The sequence below is a fragment of the Lepidochelys olivacea genome (genome assembly GCF_965140295.1).
Source record: "Lepidochelys olivacea isolate rLepOli2 genome assembly, chromosome: 3".
Classification (NCBI taxonomy): domain Eukaryota; kingdom Metazoa; phylum Chordata; order Testudines; family Cheloniidae; genus Lepidochelys; species Lepidochelys olivacea.
This window is the reverse complement of record NC_140413.1, coordinates 80,920,025-80,941,605: the sequence shown is the minus strand read 5'-3', so window position 1 is coordinate 80,941,605 and position 21,581 is coordinate 80,920,025. Positions and strand designations below refer to the sequence as shown.

Genomic DNA, 21,581 nt, shown 5'->3' with positions numbered 1-21,581 from the left:
GTAGCAGCCGTGTTAGTCTGTATCCGCAAAAAGAACAGGAGGACTTGTGGCACCTCAGAGACTAACCCATTTATTTGAGCGTGAGCTTTGATGCATCCGATGAAGTGAGCTGTAACCCACGAAAGCTTACGCTGAAACAAATGGGTTAGTCTCTAAGGTGCCACAAGTCCTCCTGGTTCTTTAGTTTTGGAGATTCCTCCTGAGCCCTCGCGTTAGGAACCCAGAGTCTGTGTGTCGGGGAAATAACGCCTTCTCCCTCCCTCCCTCCCCGCCCCGCCCCGCCCCGCCCCGCGTTTCTCTTCACAGTCAGACTGCCCGGTCGGGGCTGTAGTATACCGGGTGTCGTGTCATGTCGAACGGTTTCGCCAGAGGAGTTGCAAGGGGGTAAGATCACGGCGTGAGAGAAAATATCAGCGGGTGCAAAGGCTCTTCGAGCCCATGGTCTCACCTGCAGCGCAGGCGCCAAAATTGTCCTCTGGTTCCTTCTCCGCTGCAGCCTGGGCAGGGGTTTCCTCGGCACCCCAGCGTTCATTAGAAACAGGGCCAGGGCAATGATCTCCTTTCTCACACGCATTTCTTTTTTTTTTTTTTAACCCTCAGCGTTAGTTTTTCCGGGAGAGTTTTCTGGGATCATTAATGCATTCCATGCATTAATTTGAAATACAAGAGAGGTTGGTATGGCTGCTTTTCATATTCAAATCTTCATTGTGTGAAGATCCCAATTATTACCTATATAATCCCTCCACCGCAACCACTTTCCATTATTGACCTGCAATACAACGACCACTTCGAGCTGGCTAGCTGTCTTTGTTGCAAAGACTGCCTGTCCTGTTGGATCTAGGTAGCTCTGTCAATTTTACTTGTTCCTTTAGCTTTGAAGACTCCTCCTTAGCTGCCCTCATGTCAGGAAACGTGGGCTGTGTGTAGAAAAACAGCGAGAGGAAATTTAACAACGCCCTAAATCAGCTATAGCGGTTCCAATGAATAAAACACTTTTTTTAAAAAGGGGGGAATCTTTCTTCCTTTCCCCATTTCACTGTTGTTTACGGTGATTTCCTTACCCCTTTCGAAGATTCCGATATCCCGACTATAAAAGTTAACACCTGTAGATAACTTCAGGGGTGTGTGTATGTGTGTGTGTAAAGTTTCCGAGTAACAGCCCTGTTAGTCTGTATTCGCAAAAAGAAAAGGAGGACTTGTGGCACCTCAGAGACTAACAAATGTATTTGAGCATAAACTTTCGTGAGGTTATGCTCAAATAAATTTGTTAGTCTCTAAGGTGCCACAAGTCCTCCTTTTCTTTTTGTGTGTGTGTAAGTTTATACTTCTTAACCGAAGATGCTTCTTAGACTTAATTTAAATTTTAAAATAAATAAACCTCGTTACGATTGAATCGTTCTCTCCATAATTATAAACTACGAAAAATTCAAACATAATATTCATAGATGTATACAAGTGTAAGTGACTAACATTTTATGCCAATACCGTCGCTATTTACACGTTTTTAATTATTTTATTGTTAATTATCGATTAGTTTAACGGACCGTTAAATATTTCCATTGTTTTCCAAAAGTTATTAAATACTTAATCATAAAAATTGATAGTTTTTTCTGCCATTTGTATTTTGTACAAGTTGTTATAGAAAGTTGACGTCACACTGCAGTGGAAAATAGTGACGTATATAAAAACTTGATGATGAATTAATGTTTTTAAAGGATGTGTCACATCTCAAGAAGGTAGCTGAATGATTGGAATATACCTAAAGTTTATTTTAAATCTGAACTTTTAATATGTTAACAAATATTTATGAACCACGATTTTCTCCTCATTCCTGACTAAAATATTCCATATCTTAAAGCCTGTGTTTTATTTTTTTCGTCCATAGGTGGTGTTATTTTAATTAATAACCAGAGTTTGGGGGAGGAAGGTTTAAAATTGGTGATTTGAAATATTTGATAGTAAAAAAATAAAATGAATGTTGATATCAAAAGTGATACTGTAAACATTCTGAAATAGCTAACAATGCACTCTGCATTTTTGCCTGTAATTCTGATGGTTTGGAGAGGCATTATTAAAATACCAGAAACTGCTCTAATCCTAGATGTAATCCAAGGGCATTAGAACACTGAGAGCCCTTCCAGAGCTCACTGCAGGCTGTGGCCTCATGTACATTAGCAGTTTTTCAGCTGTGGATTTGCAAGGACTCATAAGGACTGCTTCCATGGTTAGATTTAAGGAGGCGCCACATCAGTAACTTGCGGAAAACGTGGTTATATTTGGAAAACAAGCCCCGCTTTTGTAAGAGTCCCGCTTTTGTAAGACCACTTGCATTTCACTGTCAAAAATACTCAAAATAGATGGCACATAAGGAGACATTGTATATGCTTCCCTACATTTCATTTCGGGAAAGAAGGAAAGGAAGAGAAGCCTAGAAATTAAAGATTGCAGCTGCTTCTCAAAGCTCCTATTGCTTTTTCAAGTTTCATAGCAATGGCAGTAAACATTGGGTTGAGAGGGAGGGAGCGAGAGCGCGGGACTGTGTGTGTTTAAGGCTGTCCCGCCCACTGGCAGGTAGACACACCAGTCTCCGTTACCCATTTTAGTAACAGCACGTGCGCATACTACAATATATTGCTACAGAGATTAGGGGACAAACCCAGCTCCCATCTGCAGTCAACAGCAACACTCCCAAAGGCAGCAGGATCGGGCCCTAGATGGAGGTATAATCTGAAGGTGGGTTTGTATTATGTGGTGCATATAAATACATATGCAGCTCTCTATTGTACAGAAAAGCTGGATGCTATGGACGCTTGTTGCCCACTGACTATTCTGAACGGCTATAGCTGACCAAAGCCATTGCCTTAAGCACAAGATGTAGCTCGTGATTAAGCATGCACGGAATTCCCAGACCATTGTGCCGCGGCGCTGCATAAGCCTCACTCAGCGGTATGTGTTCAGTGCCCCAGGGAGGAGGATAAAGGCTCGCACCAGAGGACCCCCGGCCCCTTTTATTTGCTAGTCTGAGTGACGTCAGGAGCACCTTACCGATCCCTAACAGGCATGCGCCTAACAAAAAAGTAGCAACTTCGGAACAGAGCCAAAAACACTAAACTTCAGTGGGCAACAGGAGAGCACCCAACAACGCTACAGAGCCTAAGCAGGGCTGGACGCAGGCTACGTACAACTATGCAAACTCTTGAAACCAAGGTAAGCAACAGAATATGGTCACCCCTTCTCCTGACGCGGCTATTGTAGTACATGTTCTAAGGAGCCAGGCAGTGGACAAATGGGGAAACAAAATGGGAACAGCGGGTGTTGCTGTAGGGAGAGTAGTTGGGCAATGAGTTTTCCCAGGTGACCATTTGCAAAGTGAAATACAGGATTTGTTAGCGCAGCTTCCAGGGAATAAAATCAATGGATACTGCCTAATGAAACCTGACCAAGATCAGTGAACTCTGAGGCTTTTTTTTGTTCTTCTCCAGTTTCATATGCCAAAAGCAGGGTTTGGCAACGTATAGTACTGCCTCAAAAATAGATGTAGGTAGGAATTGTCTATAAATGTGAGGACTGTGCGGGATAACATGTTTACATTGCTGCTGCATTAAAAATCAATTTAATATCGCTAAAAGATGGGCACTGACCTTTTACTTGTTGATATGTTTGTTATGCAGTACTTAAAAACTATTGCGTTTTTATCATTAATAACTCGACCTGTTAGAGATGGCTGTGACACACCATATTTCTTCTAAGAGTAATTCTGTAATGTATTTCAAGATGTCTTTAAATCCATTATTTAGGCTCACAAGATGACACCTGGGAATAAACATTCTATACTGTCTTTTTGCCCCCAGCCCAGAAAAAAAAAAAATCCATTTACAAACCGTTAGACCAATCAAGAATTCCAAAGTTAAACCTTGGAGAAAACTGAATGAAATTCTTTCTTCGAGTCCAATCGCACTTTTCCAGACAGATATTAGCTTCATTACAGTATATTCTGTTGTGACAGTGGGAGGCATAAAGTAGTTATCAAATACCAATTCCCCAATCATATATGAAAAGTCAGCCATGTAAGACTTTATAAAAAAAAAAAAGACTGACCTGGTCCCGAGGAGACCTTCTTGAATGACCTCATCGTCTTCTAAGGAACCTAAAATCAGAGAGCTGAAGTCAGTACTAGCCGGCAAATTGTACTAGAGCACAGTATTTAATTACCCCTTCTCCAGTTTAACGGCTCATTAGAAGGCCATAAAATGCCAGGGCTTTGACTCTGTGAAGTGACCTGTAAACTTTTTAACTGTTTGCGACTTACCTAGCTCATCAGAACCACAATTAGATAACCAAGAGGTAACAATCAGCCTGTTACAAAAAAAAAAGGGGGGGGGGGCTTCTCCATTCTTTAAAGGCATTGCCCCATTAATAATCTTTTTATACAAGTTAATGAGGAAGTAGACAAATACACAGATTTGCTGGATACTGCAAGGTGTTGTTTTCACTTATCAATATTTCATCGCAATAGGTAACTCAAGTACTAGTGGTTGTTGGCTTTGCCATGCTTAAATTGTACACCTTAAATCATTTAAAAAAATTCAATCAATTTGTGTCTTTACATATATTTCAAAGGAAGTATCTTGGAATAAATTTTTGGTCAAATTGTACTAAACATTATAGGTCATAGTAACAACCTAAGAGAATCAGTAGGAAAATGCCTTCCCTTTAATACTAGTAAAATCCCAGACAATCATTTGCATTTTAAACCAATACTTACAAAGTCTCAATAAATTAACAAAAATATTTGATCAGAGACCAACACACAATATGGCTTTGTTGGTGCTAGATGTATTTCTGGTCCACTTCCAATTAAGCAGGATCTATCTGATTTCATAGCATAATAATGACAGCAAAAATGCCATGCAGTAACATAGTACAGTAGATAGTGAGAGACACTCAAGGAAAGCCACTGACTCTGTTTAGAGTAATCTTGTTGCTCAGGCTGTGCAGATTATTTAGAGCAAGGAAGATTAATAGATTTGAACATACACAAACTCACCTGCTACCAGCCTATGTCCTTTTTGTCTCCCTCTACCTGATTTTTATACACTCTACCTTAAGTAAGACCCATCCAAAGCAAATAAACCACTTCATGTTCTATTTGGATGTGAATCTAAATCTCTTCTTCCTTTAAAGAAAATTGAGATTTTTTGCAATTGGAGATCATGTCCTGACTGTTGGTTCTAGCCTTTTCCTACAAATGTGGAATCTCCACCTTCCTTCTCTCACTGTGTGAACAGCCAAAGACAAGTGAGAATCAAATTTCTGTATATTAACTTCTTATCCTCTAGTTAACCCCACTTCTATACAGCATCAGCAACTAGAAAAGGTGATAGCCAGCTTGGTTTCCCTTGCAGTGAAATAACACCAGCCACTGGTCTCCGTTTTTTGTTGTTGTTGTTTTTTTGTGATCATCTATATCAAGTTTTGTTTTCCAGTAGAGCAGTTTATAAATTTAATATTAAACCTATCCTTCCTTTTACACCTTCAACTATTACAGCCCAATCCCTGTTTTTACTTGTCTCTTCTGCCAACCTGCAGCTGTGTGGCTTTTGTCTCTCGGATTTAGCTACATTATTTATGCAGCATAATGAAATATGCAAACATAGAGTAAGAGATCCTTTCCTGGCTTTGACAAGTGATGTGCTTTAGTTTATGGGAGAATTCAAAATACTTTGGAAAAGAAATATATTAAGAATTGCAGTAACTACCGAGTTTGGTACTCTGAAAATTGGATAGGGTTAAAAAAAAACCTTGTTTTTGTCACTTCAATGTATTTGTAAACATGTATATAAATATGTGGATATCATAAGCATCAGAATAGATTATTATACAGAAAGTAAATGGGATGTAACTGTTCTAAAAGACTTGGTGTTAATTGTTTCTTAATAGGCTATAGAAGTCTTGACATATAATTGTAAGAAATGCTAGCTTATAAAAATAACTTCAAAAGTCTGAACATCTTAATTCTATTAAATTAATTCTTAAAACTGTATAAACAAAAAACTAGTCGTCATATATTCTACTGCATCATACTGAAGCCAATAGGAATTTAGTCACTGATTTAAATGGGAGCAGGCTTGGTCCCTAAAGCAACTAATAGTAACAGTGATAGGTTAGTATTTTCCTACACTACTTCGGTATAAATATTTCAAGCAAATTGGGATCTGCTAGTGCTGAAATTGAAATTCATATTTAAATAGGCTTCATAATTGCTAATATTTAATAAATGCTAATCAAGGATTATATAATAATCAAGCCTAGTAAGAGGGTTTTGGAGAGAAATTGTTCTTTGCTTTAAAAGCCTGATTAAATGTCTATAGGCATTTAATCCTAACATGTCTGAGTGGAAACTAGTTGTAGGAATAAAGTGATATTTGAAGATACCATGCAATCATCACAGAACAGGAAATAAAACCTACTCAAGGAGAGTGAAAGTTAAAGTTATAAATTATACCTATGAAATAATCTTTACCTTTGTTACAGATAACACATAAAATAATTTGAGGGTTTTTTTTCTGCCACTTACTGTTTATCTTTGGCAGTTCATTCATATTGGACAGTGAAAGGCAATAGTATGCCTCCAATCATTCATTTTTCCCCCAAATTCTTAGTGACCAGCAAAATTATACAGTGTTTTGGATTTCACATAATGCAGAGTGTTAATTTAAACAATTTTACTGCCATATGAAAATTGAATGTATAGTAATAGGGTTAGAAAATCAGGTATTTATAGTTTGCCTGTTTACCTAGAAAATTGTTTGCTCTATTTCAGAGATTAGCTAGAACAAAAATTTTAAAACAATGATCCTGCTCCTGCTCCACTGAAATCCATCAAAATTTGGACATTGATTTTACTGTGAGCAAGAGTGGACTCAATATTTTATTAATATTGTTTAAAACAGTTACAAAATGCATCAGAACACAAAAGTAAAATATACAATAATAAAAAGTTACTACTAACTAGTGAGCAAATTTCATATGGGGCAGAAAAAGATACAACATTCCTTTATTTTCTATTTGCAACTCTTATCTAGGATGGATTTTTTTTTAAGGATTTCAGGTGTACCTGTCAGAAACTGAATTAGATAAATTGTGAACACCTAAATACTACAGGCTGTTTATTTTTAAGAGAAAATGCCAGGTACTCTTAAAAAAAAAATAAAGACCTTATGGTAACATTAACGAATTTGTTTAAAAACTGTGAATTAAAAAAAATATATTTATATATTATATAGTGTATGCTTTACCTTTTGCACTTGATTCAGCTGCTGGACAGTAACACAGACTAATCAGTTTATTTCTGTTTATAGTCACTTCAACTTCTGATTGAATGCACTAGCACCATGCTGCACTATCTTAGTTGCAAATGCTGCGGAGGAGTGCTAAATCAAACAAATTACCTGACACTTAACAATGCTAAAATGTTTTTGAATTTTTAGAAATATCAATAGTTTTAAAACAAAATCCTAAGTGATGGGTCTACACTTAATTAAAATGTGTTTTTTTTTAAAAGGTATCTGGTATTGTATCCCTTACTTTCTTTTAATATTTCATTAAGTAAGGTACAGAAATCAATTTATAATATCCCAAAGAAATTGAATTGCATTCTGTAAAATTCAAAACACCTCAAAGTTTGGAAATAAAACACATAGAAAAACACTGGAACTGATCCACATCCTCAAACCAGTGGCTTACCTATTCAATATTGTATAATTTGCTAAAGATACAACATAATTCCTGTGAATTATTCTCTTCTGAAATTATATAACTAGATTTCATTTTCTTGTGTAATTACATACATTGTGTAATTTTGTTCACAATTTTCTTCCCATCCCAATACTGTGAGCATTGCAATAAACATTTTTAGGAAGTGAAGTGATAAAGCAGGTATGGGAAAAGTAACTCCTTTCAATTATCTTCTAAATTCAAGAATTCACCTTGACACACTTTTTTAGTAAAAATCCTTCAAACTGACTTGGTTCTGTTTTGTTTTTTAATGATCAGCAAATAGAGGTTTAATCTTTCTTTGCTGATCTGAACCTTTGAATCTTTTGTTATGTGTTAAATTGATTACCCTTTGTGGTTAACAATATAAATAACTTGGTGATATTCTCTAGCTATGTTTTGCTGACATATGAAAGGAGTAAGGTGGACTATTTGGTACACAATAATGTAGGCATTTCTGATAACCAGAGGGCCCAGTTCTGCTCCCACTCAATCAGTTACTAGACTCCCATTTGAGTTCAGTTGGAACAGGAGCACATAAGAACAAAATCTGCACCCATTGATGTCAAGACTCTGGACTGTTCTAGTAAAGCAATGTAAATTGGGAATAACTAGCTCCATTGACCTCGATGGTGTGGAGTCTGCCACTGACTCCAACAGAACCAACATTTGACTCTTAAAAGTGAAATACCACCATTCAATTTAATTTTTAGTTTCTTTTAAATGATGTGCTTTGACCCCAAGATCAACAAGGCTAAAACTTTAATCATATGCACTAAAGTTACATTTTTATTTAGTAGTAAAATGACAATAATTGTATAATCAAGAAATACAATTGGATAAAGTCATTTCTCATTCCCTTTTAGTGAGATTAATTGTTCTTAATCCATATTATCTATTTTATATGTTCTGTATTTAGAAGAATTTGAAAAAATACCTTAAATAGAAAATGTTCTGTATATCTAAAAAAATTCCATAATATAGAATAGTGACTATATTTTCATATGATTGTAACCAATTTTACTTTTCAAGGGTACAAAAATATGTCTAAACATAAAATATTTTGAAAAGCAACTATTTAGTCTCTTTTTACTTGTCATATTTTCAGCATTTTATTCAAATTTACAGCTAGCATGTAAAATAGTAATTTAAAGCTAATTTGTCCAAATTTGGAGCAATTTGCATTTTCTTAAGCAAATGAAGTTAAATAGCCTTCATTTACTGGGCTTCATTTACTACCAATTTACTTCATTTAGCTTTCAAAGTGATTATCTCCAGAAGTTGCTAGTATTGTTCTTTTGTTCACAATAACTTGAGTACCCACGTGACTGAGACAAATAAAAACAAATCCAAATTTATTAGATATTTTGCATAGTTTATAGGCTTTGAAGGATTAGATTTTTATTGTCAAATGTCAACAGTGATTTCACCATACACACACACAAACCAATGAAAAAATATTTCTACTGACAATCAAAATTTAAAGATAGGCAGAGAAAGAAAAATGCTTCTTGAGAACTTATCAGAATTTGATTTAATCAGTTATACAGCTTTTACTTTTTAAATCTCACCATCTACTATTATTAATTCTCTGACACCCCTATAGTTTCCTGCAACTATGACAACTTAAATAGATAACAACTGGGGAAAAAAAAGGTTAAAAATAAATATTATCCGTCAGTTATAAAAAAAAATCTAATTCTGAAAAGCCTACTTATGATCATTGGTTTAATTTGTATTCAAGTTATTAAAAAGTTAAACAAATGTAAATGTATCTTAAACTTGTGGTTCATATTCATTTTGAAGCCATTTTTAAGAATAATATTTGCTCACGAATGAAATAATGTTTAATAAATGTTGGAAAGATGTGTATCAAATAAGAGCTGTTATGGCAATATTGTAAATTAAAATTATTCAGCTTTAACTTATAAAAATATATGTACAATTCTTCCATTCCGCATAATGACATTACATTTGATATGTCCTCTACAGTACAAATGAGGTATGAACATCACACAGAAAATAATTCTAAATCTGTGTTTGTAACCTTTCCCTAAACTCAACAGAGCCTCAATTTAAGTGGAATTAATTAAGCCAAAATCAGAATTTGGATTTATAAATAAAATGAAACTGTAAACTGCATAATGCATAATTTGCAGTCAGGTAATAAAAGCATTTTTTGCCAATTAGAACTTAACCATGTTAAAACTACTTTATGTATTGCACTACTTTTTAAAATTTTACTTAAAAAATATTCTATATGTTTAAAAAAATTCATATACTTCTGTAAAAGCTTCAGCATGACTGGTTGTAGATGCTACCGAAGCATTTCTAAGGTCATTTGTTGTACTTCAAATTAATATTTACTCTTCATGGAGTTAACATTTCATCTCTGTTACATCCTTTGTGCCCCACACTACTTTTGTTATACCTTTATACAGGCCATTTACCTGTAAAACAACAATTTTTTTCTGTAATTATAATTAGTGAATTATCATTTCGGAGTCTAACAGATTCACAAGCTTAAATTCAGCTCCTTTATAGGTCTTCTTTTTGGTGTGAATATTAGGAATTTACCAGGAATAAAGCAACCAAGCTAAAGAAAACATATTAAAAGTAAAATGTGTGTTTGTCAAAAGACAGTGCTTACAACACTAATGTCAATCTAATATTGAAATTTTCTTTTCACATAAGTTTGAGTAATGCAGCATAAACAGTTCAGGGTATGTGAAATTTTCCTAATTGTAAAAGAAAATAGTTCCATATAATAAACATTCCTGCTGAGTCATTGTTTAAAATAAGTTATTGAACAAAATAATGCAATGGTAGATCTTGTTTGTTTTAGTTGAAATTGTTTATTAATTTAAAATGAGACTACAGAACAGTATCACTGATACTAAATTCTTGGAGATTAGAAATTGTCATTTATCTTGAATTTTATTTTTTCTTACAAAATGATTGCACATGCAAGAATTTATTATGAAGTATGTACAATAGTGGTAGAACATCTAAAATATTACTAAACAAATCAGTCTCAGTATTGAGTTACAAAATAATGCTCAGTGTGCGAATATTTTCTACACTAGTTTAACAATCTACATGTGTATGTTGTGGCCAGACTGAAAAACCTTTTATGCATTGAAGTACTGTCAGTAACATAGGTAGTGATGATAGATAGATGTAAGATACATTGAACAGGGTTAAATTATTAAAAATAACTGGCCTAAATAGCATGCATACCTACACAGAGAAATAAGGGCATTTTAAAATGTGTTTGTAGTTAAAAATAAAACCCTCACACCTTTCTGAAAGGTAGTGGGGTAGCAGAACACAACACTATATGTAATAAAATAACAAGGTTTATTCCAACAAAATAAAATTGACAGTTTTAGAAGCTGTTTCTTTGCTAGCAACTAGCTATTGAGATAGAGAGCTATTTATTCTGGATACATTTTTGGAGGGGAGGGGGATTATTTTTAACCTAGTGTGCATCTACACATACACCACTGTCAGAATACATGGTCTTCAATTTTAGAATTTTGTTTAAAGCAAACATTAGATATATATCTAAGAACTTTACCATATAGTATTAGAAAAATGACTGCATTCCATCCTACAAATTCCCAGTTGTACATAGTACTAGCATCTAGACCATTTAGAGATGGTAAAATACTAAATTAAGGAAGACATTTTAGTGTTTAAACCTAAACATGTATATACATATTTCTATAAAAGTCAGCATAAATTCAGTATTAAGAATCATAGTTGAGAATGTACATTATTTGGGAAATTGTGTAAATCTCCATTTCTTTGTGAAAACTGATCAGTTAACATTACAGGCCTCTTTTTTTCCCTCTGTATAATTAAGCTTTTGTTCAGCCATGAAAAAACTAGAAACTGATTGCTTGAAAATGAGCTGCATGACCTTTGTCCTGGTTTGTCACCTTTGACCTTTAATTTGAGGATCCTGCATATCAAGTCATTCTATTTTTAGAAGCAGTATGTCAAAGTCCTGTGTTAAAATTTTTACCACTTATGTATCAAAAAGAGTAGCAAATTAAAATTATTTTGCTTTTTTATTATACAACTGTTTTTGAAATAACACACACCATGAACTAGTCCACAAAATGCTTTATGTAAGAAAGAGCTTTTCCTACCAGAGATATTGGAACACAAAACAAATTTAGAGAAGATTCTCCTATAGTCTGCTTGGCTCCTCCAAATTTTAACTCTTTAACAAAAGCCTCATGCTCATATCTTTTGTTGTTAATGCGTATACGCAATTACATGAACTTTGTCCATATCATCATTGATTTTTTTTAGTCACTGATCACATGCTTTGATATTAGCTCTCAAAATACCCTTTCACAATCTGAAACTGTGTTTAAAAATGGCTAATAGCAAACTTAGGTCTAAAATTTGTTTGACTCAAAAATTTGTATTTTTTAAAAATTAGGCTTCATTTTTATGTAAGAAGGTTTAAAATGTCTTTATGGTGGTAAAGGACCATTTTCAAAACAAGAGAGTGCCATAGTATTGATCTAATTGATTTTCCTATACTCATTCAATACCAAACTAATACAATTCACTGGAAAAAGCTTCCTTGAGACAGCATCTATCTGCCTACTACATTTAGTGAATGAATGATGCAAAAATAAGATAATAAAGACAAAACTTACTATAGTTATTCTTGTATTTGAACCTCCACAGAACTTCAGGATGTGTTTTTCAGTTGGATTTAGTAGTGATCAACATGGCTGTCTTGATTCAGCACTCCGGTCAGCGACATCATACAGTATCATGTCATAGGAGGAGCTACTCCATAAAGGCATGTACCCTCATATTTTCAAAATACAGCTGGCTTTATAAAGTACATCTGCCAGCTATAAATAATGTGAATTTTAGTTATACTTGATAACTGGAATCTTATTATTCTGATTAACAAGTTAGCAGTTATGCCTCACAATGTATTGTTTTTAGGCTCATTCTGGAGGAAAAATGGTTCCTTTAGAACCTACCTTCTGTCCAGACATATTGTAATAGGAGAATCATCTGGTAGGTCTTTCTCTCCCCCTCCCCAAGATCACATTATCACATTGTTTAACTATGATGCAAACAAAAAGCTACTTCAAAATGAAAAAAGGAAGAACAAAACCTTTAACTGCCTAAGACTTATTAAGTCATCCTTCTGCTTGGAGAATGTGATCTGAAACACTGCTTGTGACTTATCACTGCATCCTAGCAATGAAGATTTGGGCCTAGACATATGAAATTTTCATTTTTCCTCTCCTGTCTCCTCAAGTTTCTAATACATATCAGCTAATGTGTCTCCTACATTGACTTTACTATTGATTTCTGGTAAGATTTTTTTTTCAAATTGTATCCCTTGCAGCATTCATTTTATATACATATAAGTGTGATAGCTCATTTCTTCACGCAATCTTGTATTTTCTACCTCAGGTGTTTTTAAATATGTACTAAACAGTCTGCTTATAAGTAACCATTACTTTGCTATTTTGTGTCTCATTGTTTCATGAGAACAAAGAAAACTTGACTTCTTGGTATACTTATTAATAAATTTGAGGTTATATATTTATTCCATATTTTAGTGATCTTTCTTGCTGTACAGTATCATTCTTTCAGAAGACTACAGTTTAACTGCATATCCTGTGAATAATTTTCAAAAAAGTAAATGGCAGAATATTTCCCCTCCAACAAATAAGGTACCATCTTTACACCTTTAAAAATGAAATGTCTGTTTCCTATATGGTTTACTGTACAATCCAGTATCAATCTAACTCTAAATGGTTGTTACTGTAATTTAATATAAATTTGATGGATGCTTCATTAAATTAAAATGTTGAAAACAATTTAGACCATTATAAAACTATAGCTACAATTCTTATTTTCTTAACAGTAGCTAATACTGATGACAACACATACTTTGCTGTAGATGTAGTTAGACAGCGTATGCACATAAAATGTGAAGTTCCAAAACAGACTATAACTAGAATATTAGTTAATGGCTTTTTAAATGTAATGCTGGTTACATAAGTAACATGCCTAAATCCTTTAGCAAAAGTTGATAACCTGTATTACTATTTCATTCATTTGTACTACAATATGAGACTAAGTAGATATCAAGTAAGTACACTCAGGGAAAAGTGATGAACAATTAAATGCCTAGCATCTTTTCTAGGTGATGTTAACAAATTAAAATAGGTAACTCAAACAAGTGTTAAACCTCTCTGCCTCTAAAACTTACTTTAGAATTTACACTATTTAAAATATACTGGTGTTACGCTTTTAAAAGAGCTTGGCTAAATAGCAACATTAAGTGTGTAAGTTATATTTTCTGATCTTTTATGCATATACACACAGGGTTTGAATTGACTGATTTCCTGTTAAATCAGATGACTAAAATAACATGTGCTTAATTAAAATGTTAATAAAAATATAACTCAAAACAAGAAATTAAATACAAAATATTTCCTGGACCAGGATTGAATTCAATTTTACATTGCTAAAAGAGAAATATATACTTCTGAAACTAGTTCTGAAGCCAGCCATTCTAGTCTATACTCATAAATCAAATTGACACAGCCAGATTTCTATCAGTGTTTGAAACCAGAAAACAGAAACTACAAAGTTTAAAGACATTTATTTGTTTTCCCTTACATTACATGCCATCAACAGGACAACTTCACAGGAGAATAGCACAGTGCTACTTTTTTTTTAAGTTTACTATAAAATGACCCCAACTATACACAGTACCACTAGGAGCAATTTATAAAAAACACTGAGGGGAAAATGCAAGGAAACACAGAGATCGACCTAAGATTTCGTTCTGTTGCATGAAACAATTCAAAATGGCGGCCTTACCATTACTTACATTTAAAACCCCCGTAGAGAGGACACGGAATTATGTATGAGATCAAATAGTAACATCCCCGCCCGCCACGCCCCCACCAAAAAAAGCACTAAAGGGCAGGAATAGTTACCAAGGTGCAATTAAAAAACAGTCCTTTGGGGCACAAATCCGTACAAGACAGCTGCATCCTCTGCTCTCTAGTCACTTTAAAGCTGACGCACCGATTGGCAAACACAATGTAGTTGTCCATCTACTTTCCTCCTTCTCTTTCCTTTTTGCAACAGCTCAAGCTCCAGGATCGTTCTCCTTCGCTCCTCCAGAGTCCTAATTTGTGTTTGTGCCTCTGCATCTTTCCCTCCCCCCACAAACTTCCCCCCCCCCCGCGCGCACACACACACGCGCACACACACACACACTGACAGTACAAGATTGTTTCCTTGGTAGGTTACAAATACAAAGATCTCTTTGCTACCAGAGGGCAAGGGCAGGGAGTGGAGGGATCCCAAGAGCACGGGACGCCCCCTGGCGTCGAACGGGCGCAGTTTCACCTGCGGGCATCCCAACCTGTACCTTGACCGGCGCAAGTTAATACAATCCCTTTGTGCTCGCACCTGGAGCTGCCCATCGCTTTGCAGATGCACCATGCGAGCGCTGGCGCTCTCCTCGCGCACCCCGGGGTGACATGCCAGGGACGCTCGGCTCTTGTCCCTCGATCCCTTTTTTAATTATTGTTTTATTTGTAATAATCACATGCAAGGCACTCTCCCCCCTCCCTCCCCCCCAGGGGAAGCAGCAACTTGGCCGCTGGGCTCCGAGGCGTCTGATCTTCTCCAGGGTAACCGCAGCCCTCGGAGAAGGGCGGCAGAGGGGGGGTGGGGGGGAGGAAGGTGTGAACCCGGAAGTACACTCGGCACGGCAGCAGCATCTCAATGGCAACACTGGGGAGAAATAAAGGGGCGCTCGGGCGGCGGGAAGCAACTTTCCCTGGAGGGGAAGCGAAGGCGCCCCACAAACCCCCCCTCCCCCTCCCCGCATCTGCGCAGGGCGCGCGGACTCCGCGGGCAAGGTGCCGGGCAGGTGCCAGCTGCGGCGCTGGCAGCGGCCGGGACCCGGCGCGGCACGGACGGCGAAGGAGCAGTGCCTGGAGCTCGCTTACCTCCCGGGCGCCATGGTCGCTGGGCTACGCGGGCGGGCGGGCGGAGCTGGGGGGGGCAGCGGGTGGTGCTTGGCTTCCTAAGGCGCTGTGGGGCGGCGGCGGAGCGGGGCTGGCGGCGGGGGAGGGAAGCGGCGCTCACGCTCCCAGCCGGTGGCGGAGCGGCGGTGGCTGGATGGCTGGGCAGGGACGCAGCAGCCCGTTACCGCTCCAACGCTGGGTCACGCCGCGGCAGGCGTGCACCTGCCCGGCCCGGCCCGCCCTGGCTGCACCAGGGGGCGCGGCAGGTTGAAGCCCAAGCGCGAGTCACTTCCCCAGGCGGGCTCCCACGCGAGCCCGGGGGGACTCGGCTTGTCCGGGGGGACTCGGCTTGTCCGGGGGGCGACCCGCCCCCCAGCCTCGGGGCTGGAACCGGTCCGCACAGGGCGCTTCCCGCCCGCCCCGCCCCGCCTCAGCCTGGCCCTGGCCCCGGCCCCGGCCCGGCCCCGGCCCCCGGCCAGGTCTGACACCTCCCCTCCTTGGCAGGCTCCCAGCCTGAAACCGGGACCGAGGCCGAGCCATCCAGGGGCTGAGGCGCTCCCAGCCCACCCAGACGGGTTCAGCTATGCTCCGCCCCTGCTCGGGCTGTGCCGCACGCAGGGCTCCTCCCCCTGCCTCCAGAAGGGGTGGCCGGCGCTGGGTTCGCTTTCCCGCCTTCCCTAGGGGCTGAAACCTTCTTCCATTTCCCAGCCCTTGCCTTCCGACAGAGACCACCCAACCCCCCATGTTACAGGCTTCCCCCAGGCAGTTCCTCCCTCTCTCCGGGCTGTGCCTCCCTCCATCCCATAGTCTACTCTACACAACACCAGTAATTACATCACACGGTTTTGTCACCCAGCCCAAGGTCTCTGCTGGTGCCCCCAGCAGTGAGCGGCCATCAGAAACTAAGCAAGGCAATCCCATGTTCTGTCCCCCAGGGTAAGAAGGTGTTCTAGGGGCACAGGGTTCTGTCTGATCAGGTCGCAGAAAGTCCTATCCCACAGGGCCAAAACATGTCTTGCATAGAGATCCACTCCTCTCTCTGAATGTGCCTGACATCACAACAACCTGTTCTCCAAGAGTTTGCAGGTACCTCCTTGTCTCAACAGTTCATGTCCAGGTTTCTGTCAGGGCTCCATTTCCAGATCTCAGTATTTTCTGCACACTCAGGCTTCCATTTTTTGGTTTGATCTGACTTCACCACTCAGTATGTTCAACCCACTTGCACTCCTGGGTCTCTAAGTGTGCCAATCACTTGCAAGGCTCCAATCTTGTGTCTTGGCTTGTGCTACACACAAGGTTCTATTCCCAGGTCTTGACCAGGTTGTCATTTCTGGGTCTCAGCATATTATTCACTTCCAGATTTCCAGGTCTTGACCCAGCCCACACATTCCAGTGTTCTAATTCCAATACCTGGTCTGTTCTGTGCATGAGCTGCTCTCAACTCTCATCACATGTTGCATGGTGACAGTGTTGCATGCCGAGGTCTCTGAATGCATCACCTACTTCCAAGTTCTTTTTCTCAGTCTTGACCTAACTGACCTGCTCACAGCATACCATTCATAGCTCTTATTATGTGCCACTACCACAGTTCAAATTAGAGTGAAAAAGTGGGTCTCAGAACAGGTTGCTTTTTTGCAGAGTCCCATTCCTGGGCCCATGTGCATGGTGTGTATAGGGTTCCATTGGTAGTTTTGGCATACTTGCCCTGCTCATAAGGTTCTAGTCTCAGATCTCACATGTGGAGTTCCTTTACTGAATCTCCAGTGGCCCACCCATGTATGGGATTTAATTCTTGAGTCTCTGAACATGCCGTCTAGTCAGAATTCTATTCCCAGGTCTCTATACATACATTGCAGTCATGAGGTTCCAGTAAGGGGTTGCTGTACTTACAATGTATAGCTTTTAATTCCTTTTGTCTATGTACTACATGCTGATCACAAAGTTCTGTTACATAATCTCAGCCTGTGCTGTATAGTTACACAACATACTGTACCATTCTCAGACCTTCAAACATTTTGCTCACTCAGCTGCCATCATGGATTCCTGCTTTTCTTGTGGCTGGGGTTCCATTCTTAGAGCTCAACATAAAAGTAATCAAATAGTGCTATTACACTTAGTCTTACAAGTTGCTTTTCTTAGCCTTGGTCTACACTAGGAGTTTAGATCGAATTTAGCAGCGTTAAATCGATGTAAACCTGCACCCGTCCACACGATGAAGCCCTTTTTTTCGACTTAAAGGGCTCTTAAAATCGATTTCCTTAATCCACCTCTGACAAGTGGATTAGCGCTTAAATTGGCCTTGCTGGGTCAAATTTGGGGTACTGTAGACGCAATTAGATGGTATTGGCCTCTGGGAGCTATCCAAGAGTGCTCTATTCTGACCGCTCTGGACAGCACTCTCAACTTAAATGCACTGGCCAGGTAGACAGGAAAAGGCCCGCGAACTTTTGAATTTCAATTTCCTGTTTGCATGGTCACCTGCAGCTTGCCACGCCGGCCAGAGCTTATCAGCAGAGGTGACCATGCAGAGCTCATCAGCAGAGGTGACCATGATGGAGTCCCAGAATCACAAAAGAGCTCCAGCATGGACCGAACGGGAGGTACGGGATCTGATTGCTGTATGGGGAGAGGAATCCGTGCTGTCAGAATCATAGAATATCAGAGTTGGAAGGGACCTCAGGAGGTTATCTAGTCCAACTCCATTCCAGTTTTCGAAATGCCAAAACCTTTGTCAAAATCTCCCAGGGCATGAAGGACAGAGGCCATAACAGGGACCCAAAGCAATGCCACATGAAACTTAAGGAGCTGAGGCAAGCCTACCAGAAAACCAGAGAGGCGAATGGTTGCTCCGGGTCAGAGCCCCAGACATGCCGCTTCTATGGTGAGCTGCATGCCATTTTAGGGGCTTCAGCCACCACGACCCCAGCTGTGTTGTTTGACTCCTTCAATGGAGATGGATGGGGGGGTGAGGGGCTAGTCACATGGTGGGGGAAGGCAAAATGCGACCTTGGAATGAAAGCACATGTGCTATTTATGTAATGTTAACAGCAAGATTTACCGTGAAAGAGTGTAGCCATTGTTCTAGAAAATGTGTCTTTTTAAATACCCCTCCCTCTTTTTTTTCTCCACCAGCTGCATGTGTTTCAATGATCACAGGATCTTCTCCTTCCCAGAGGCTAGTGAAGATTAGAAGGCGAAAAAAACGCACTCGTGATGAAATAGTCTCTGAGCTCATGGTGTCCTCCCACACTGACATAGCACAGACGACTGCGTGGAGGCAGACAATGTCAGAGTGCAGGAAAGCACAATATGACCGGGAGCAGAGGTGGCGGGCTGAAGAGAGTAAGTGGCGGGCTGAAGAGAGGGCTGAAGCTCAAGTGTGGTGGCAGCGTGATGAGAGGAGGCAGGATTCAATGCTGAGGCTGCTGGAGGATCAAACCAATATGCTCCAGCGTATGGTTGAGCTGCAGGAAAGGCAGCAGGAGCACAGACCGCCGCTACAGCCCCTGTGTAACCAACCGCCCTCCTCCCCAAGTTCCATAGCCTCCTCACCCAGACGCCCAAGAACGCGGTGGGGCGGCCTCCGGCCACTCCACCCCAGAGGATTGCCCAAGCAACAGAAGACTGGCATTCAATAAGTTTTAAAGTTTTAAACTTTTAAAGTGCTGTGTGGCCTTGTCCTTCCCTCCTCCACCACCCCTCCTGGTGCTTCTCTCCTCCACCACCCCTCCCGGGGCTACCTTGGTAGTTATCCCCCTATTTGTGTGATGAATGAATAAAGAATGCATGAATGTGAAGCAACAATGACTTTATTGCCTCTGACAGAGGTGATCGAAGGGAGGAGGGGAGGGTGGTTAGCTTACAGGGAAGCAGAGTGAACCAAGGGGCGGTGGGTTTCATCATGGAGAAACAAGCAGAACTTTCACACCGTAGCCTGTCCAGTCATGAAACTGGTTTTCAAAGCTTCTCTGATGTGCACTGCGCCCTCCTGTGCTCTTCTAACCGCCCTGGTGTCTGCTCTGCGCAACCAGCAGCCAGGCGATTTGCCTCAACCTCCCACCCCGCCATAAACGTCTCCCCCTTACTCTCAGATATTATGGAGCGCACAGCAAGCAGTAATAACAGGGAGAATATTGGTTTCGCTGAGGTCTAACCGAGTCAGTGAACTGCACCAGCACACTTTTAAACATCCAAATGCACATTCTACCACCATTCTGCACTTGCTCAGCCTGTAGTTGAACAGCTCCTGACCTACTGTCCAGGCTGCCTGTGTATGGCTTCATGAGCCATGGCATTAAGGGGTAGGCTGGATCCCCAAGGATAACTATAGGCATTTCAACATCCCCATCGGTTATTTTCTGGTCTGGGAATGAAGTCCCTTCCTGCAGCTTTTGAAACAGACCAGAGTTCCTGAAGATGCGAGCGTCATGTACCTTTCCCAGCCATCCCACGTTGATGTTGGTGAAACGTCCCTTGTGATCCACCAGTGCTTGGAGCACTATTGAAAAGTACCCCTTGCGGTTTATGTACTCGCCAGCTTGGTGCTCCGGTGCCAAGATAGGGATATGGGTTCCATCTATGGCCCCACCACAGTTAGGGAATCCCATTGCAGCAAAGCCATCCACTATGACCTGCACATTTCCCAGGGTCACTACCCTTGATATCAGCAGATCTTTGATTGCGTGGGCTACTTGCATCACAGCAGCCCCCACAGTAGATATGCCCACTCCAAATTGATTCCTGACTGACCGGTAGCTGTCTGGCGTTGCAAGCTTCCATAGGGCTATCACCATTCACTTCTCAACTGTGAGGGCTGCTCTCATCTTGGTATTCTTGCGCCTCAGGGCAGGGGAAAGCAAGTCACAAAGTTCCATAAAAGTGCCCTTACACATGCGAAACTTTCGCAACCACTGGGAATCGTCCCAGACCTGCAACACTATGCGGTCCCACCAGTCTGTGCTTGTTTCCCGAGCCCACAATCGGCGTTCCACCGCATGAACCTGGCCCATTAGCACCATGATGCCCACATTGCCAGGGCCCCTGCTTGGAGAGAAGTCTCTGTCCATGTCCTCATCACTCTTGTCACCGCGCTGACATCGCCTACTCGCCCGGTTTTGCTTTGCCAGGTTCTAGTGCTGCATATACAGCTGGATAATGTGCGTGGTGTTTAATGTGCTCCTAATTGCCAAAGTGATCTGAGCGGTCTCCATGCTTGCCGTAGTATGGCATCTGCACAGAAAAAAGGCGCGGAACGATTGTCTGCCGTTGCCCTGATGGAGGGAGGGGCAACTGACGACATGGCTTACAGGGTTGGCTTACAGGGAATTAAAATCAACAAAGGGGGTGGCTTTGCGAGAAACTGAATGGCTCCCTCAAGGATAGAACTCAGAACCTCAAGGATAGAACTCAAAACTGGGTTTGGAAGGCCATTGATTTCACAGAGGGAAGGAGGAGAAAATGAATACAAAACAAATCTGGTCTATTTCTTGTTTTGAGCCACTTCATCTATCTTTATACATCTTGCTGGCAGCAGACTGTGCAGTACGACCGCTAGTCGTCATCATTTCCTGGGGCTCGGCAGAAGACGGTGCAGTATGACGACTAGCCATCATCTTCTGCTGGCTGGAGGTTAAAAGACAGTGCACTGCCGGTAGGACTGAATCGCCACGAGATGAAACTTAAAAGGGAAATGACCTGGCTGAGTCACTCCCATGGTTGCCCAGGCGCCCGATTAAAAGAGCACCCAGGACTACGTCGATG

General features: G+C 40.4%; 2 protein-coding genes across 4 annotated transcripts in view; one reads left to right on the top strand and one right to left on the bottom strand.

The window, feature by feature from the left end:
- The window catches only part of LIN28B (lin-28 homolog B), a gene marked incomplete at its 5' end in the record, with an annotated part of 122,516 nt that extends 118,384 nt beyond the window's left edge, over positions 1–4,132 (bottom strand). The window contains one exon of the mRNA XM_084622105.1: positions 4,099–4,132. Within this exon, the coding sequence (XP_084478231.1) occupies positions 4,099–4,132 (34 nt within the window). The remainder of the gene's footprint in view (positions 1–4,098) is intronic.
- LOC311517358 (uncharacterized protein) lies at positions 321–19,601 on the top strand. Of its 3 annotated transcripts, XR_014710676.1 has the most exons (4): positions 321–384; positions 2,789–3,207; positions 12,487–12,604; positions 18,954–19,601. XR_014710676.1 is itself a non-coding variant. In XM_084622104.1 (3 exons), exons 1-3 carry the CDS (start codon positions 18,230–18,232, stop codon positions 19,457–19,459), a joined length of 834 nt encoding a protein of 277 aa, XP_084478230.1. In that variant the 5' UTR covers positions 16,937–18,229; the 3' UTR covers positions 19,460–19,601. The 3 variants fall into 3 exon arrangements, 1 of the variants encoding a protein (XP_084478230.1); XR_014710675.1 differs by lacking the exon at positions 12,487–12,604; XM_084622104.1 differs by lacking the exons at positions 321–384; positions 2,789–3,207; positions 12,487–12,604 and adding exons at positions 16,937–18,421; positions 18,567–18,702.
- The last annotated feature ends 1,980 nt before the right edge of the window (positions 19,602–21,581 follow it).

What these genes read in the sequence shown, in the direction of transcription:
- LOC311517358 (XM_084622104.1), top strand. Translation starts at nt 18,230, where the DNA reads ATGCACTGGCCAGGTAGACAGGAAAAGGCCCGCGAACTTTTGAATTTC. An exon ending in CAGCATGGACCGAACGGGAG is followed by an intron (nt 18,422 to 18,566) that starts GTACGGGATCTG and finishes AAAATCTCCCAG; the next exon opens with GGCATGAAGGACAGAGGCCA. An exon ending in CCAGACATGCCGCTTCTATG is followed by an intron (nt 18,703 to 18,953) that starts GTGAGCTGCATG and finishes TTTCTCCACCAG; the next exon opens with CTGCATGTGTTTCAATGATC.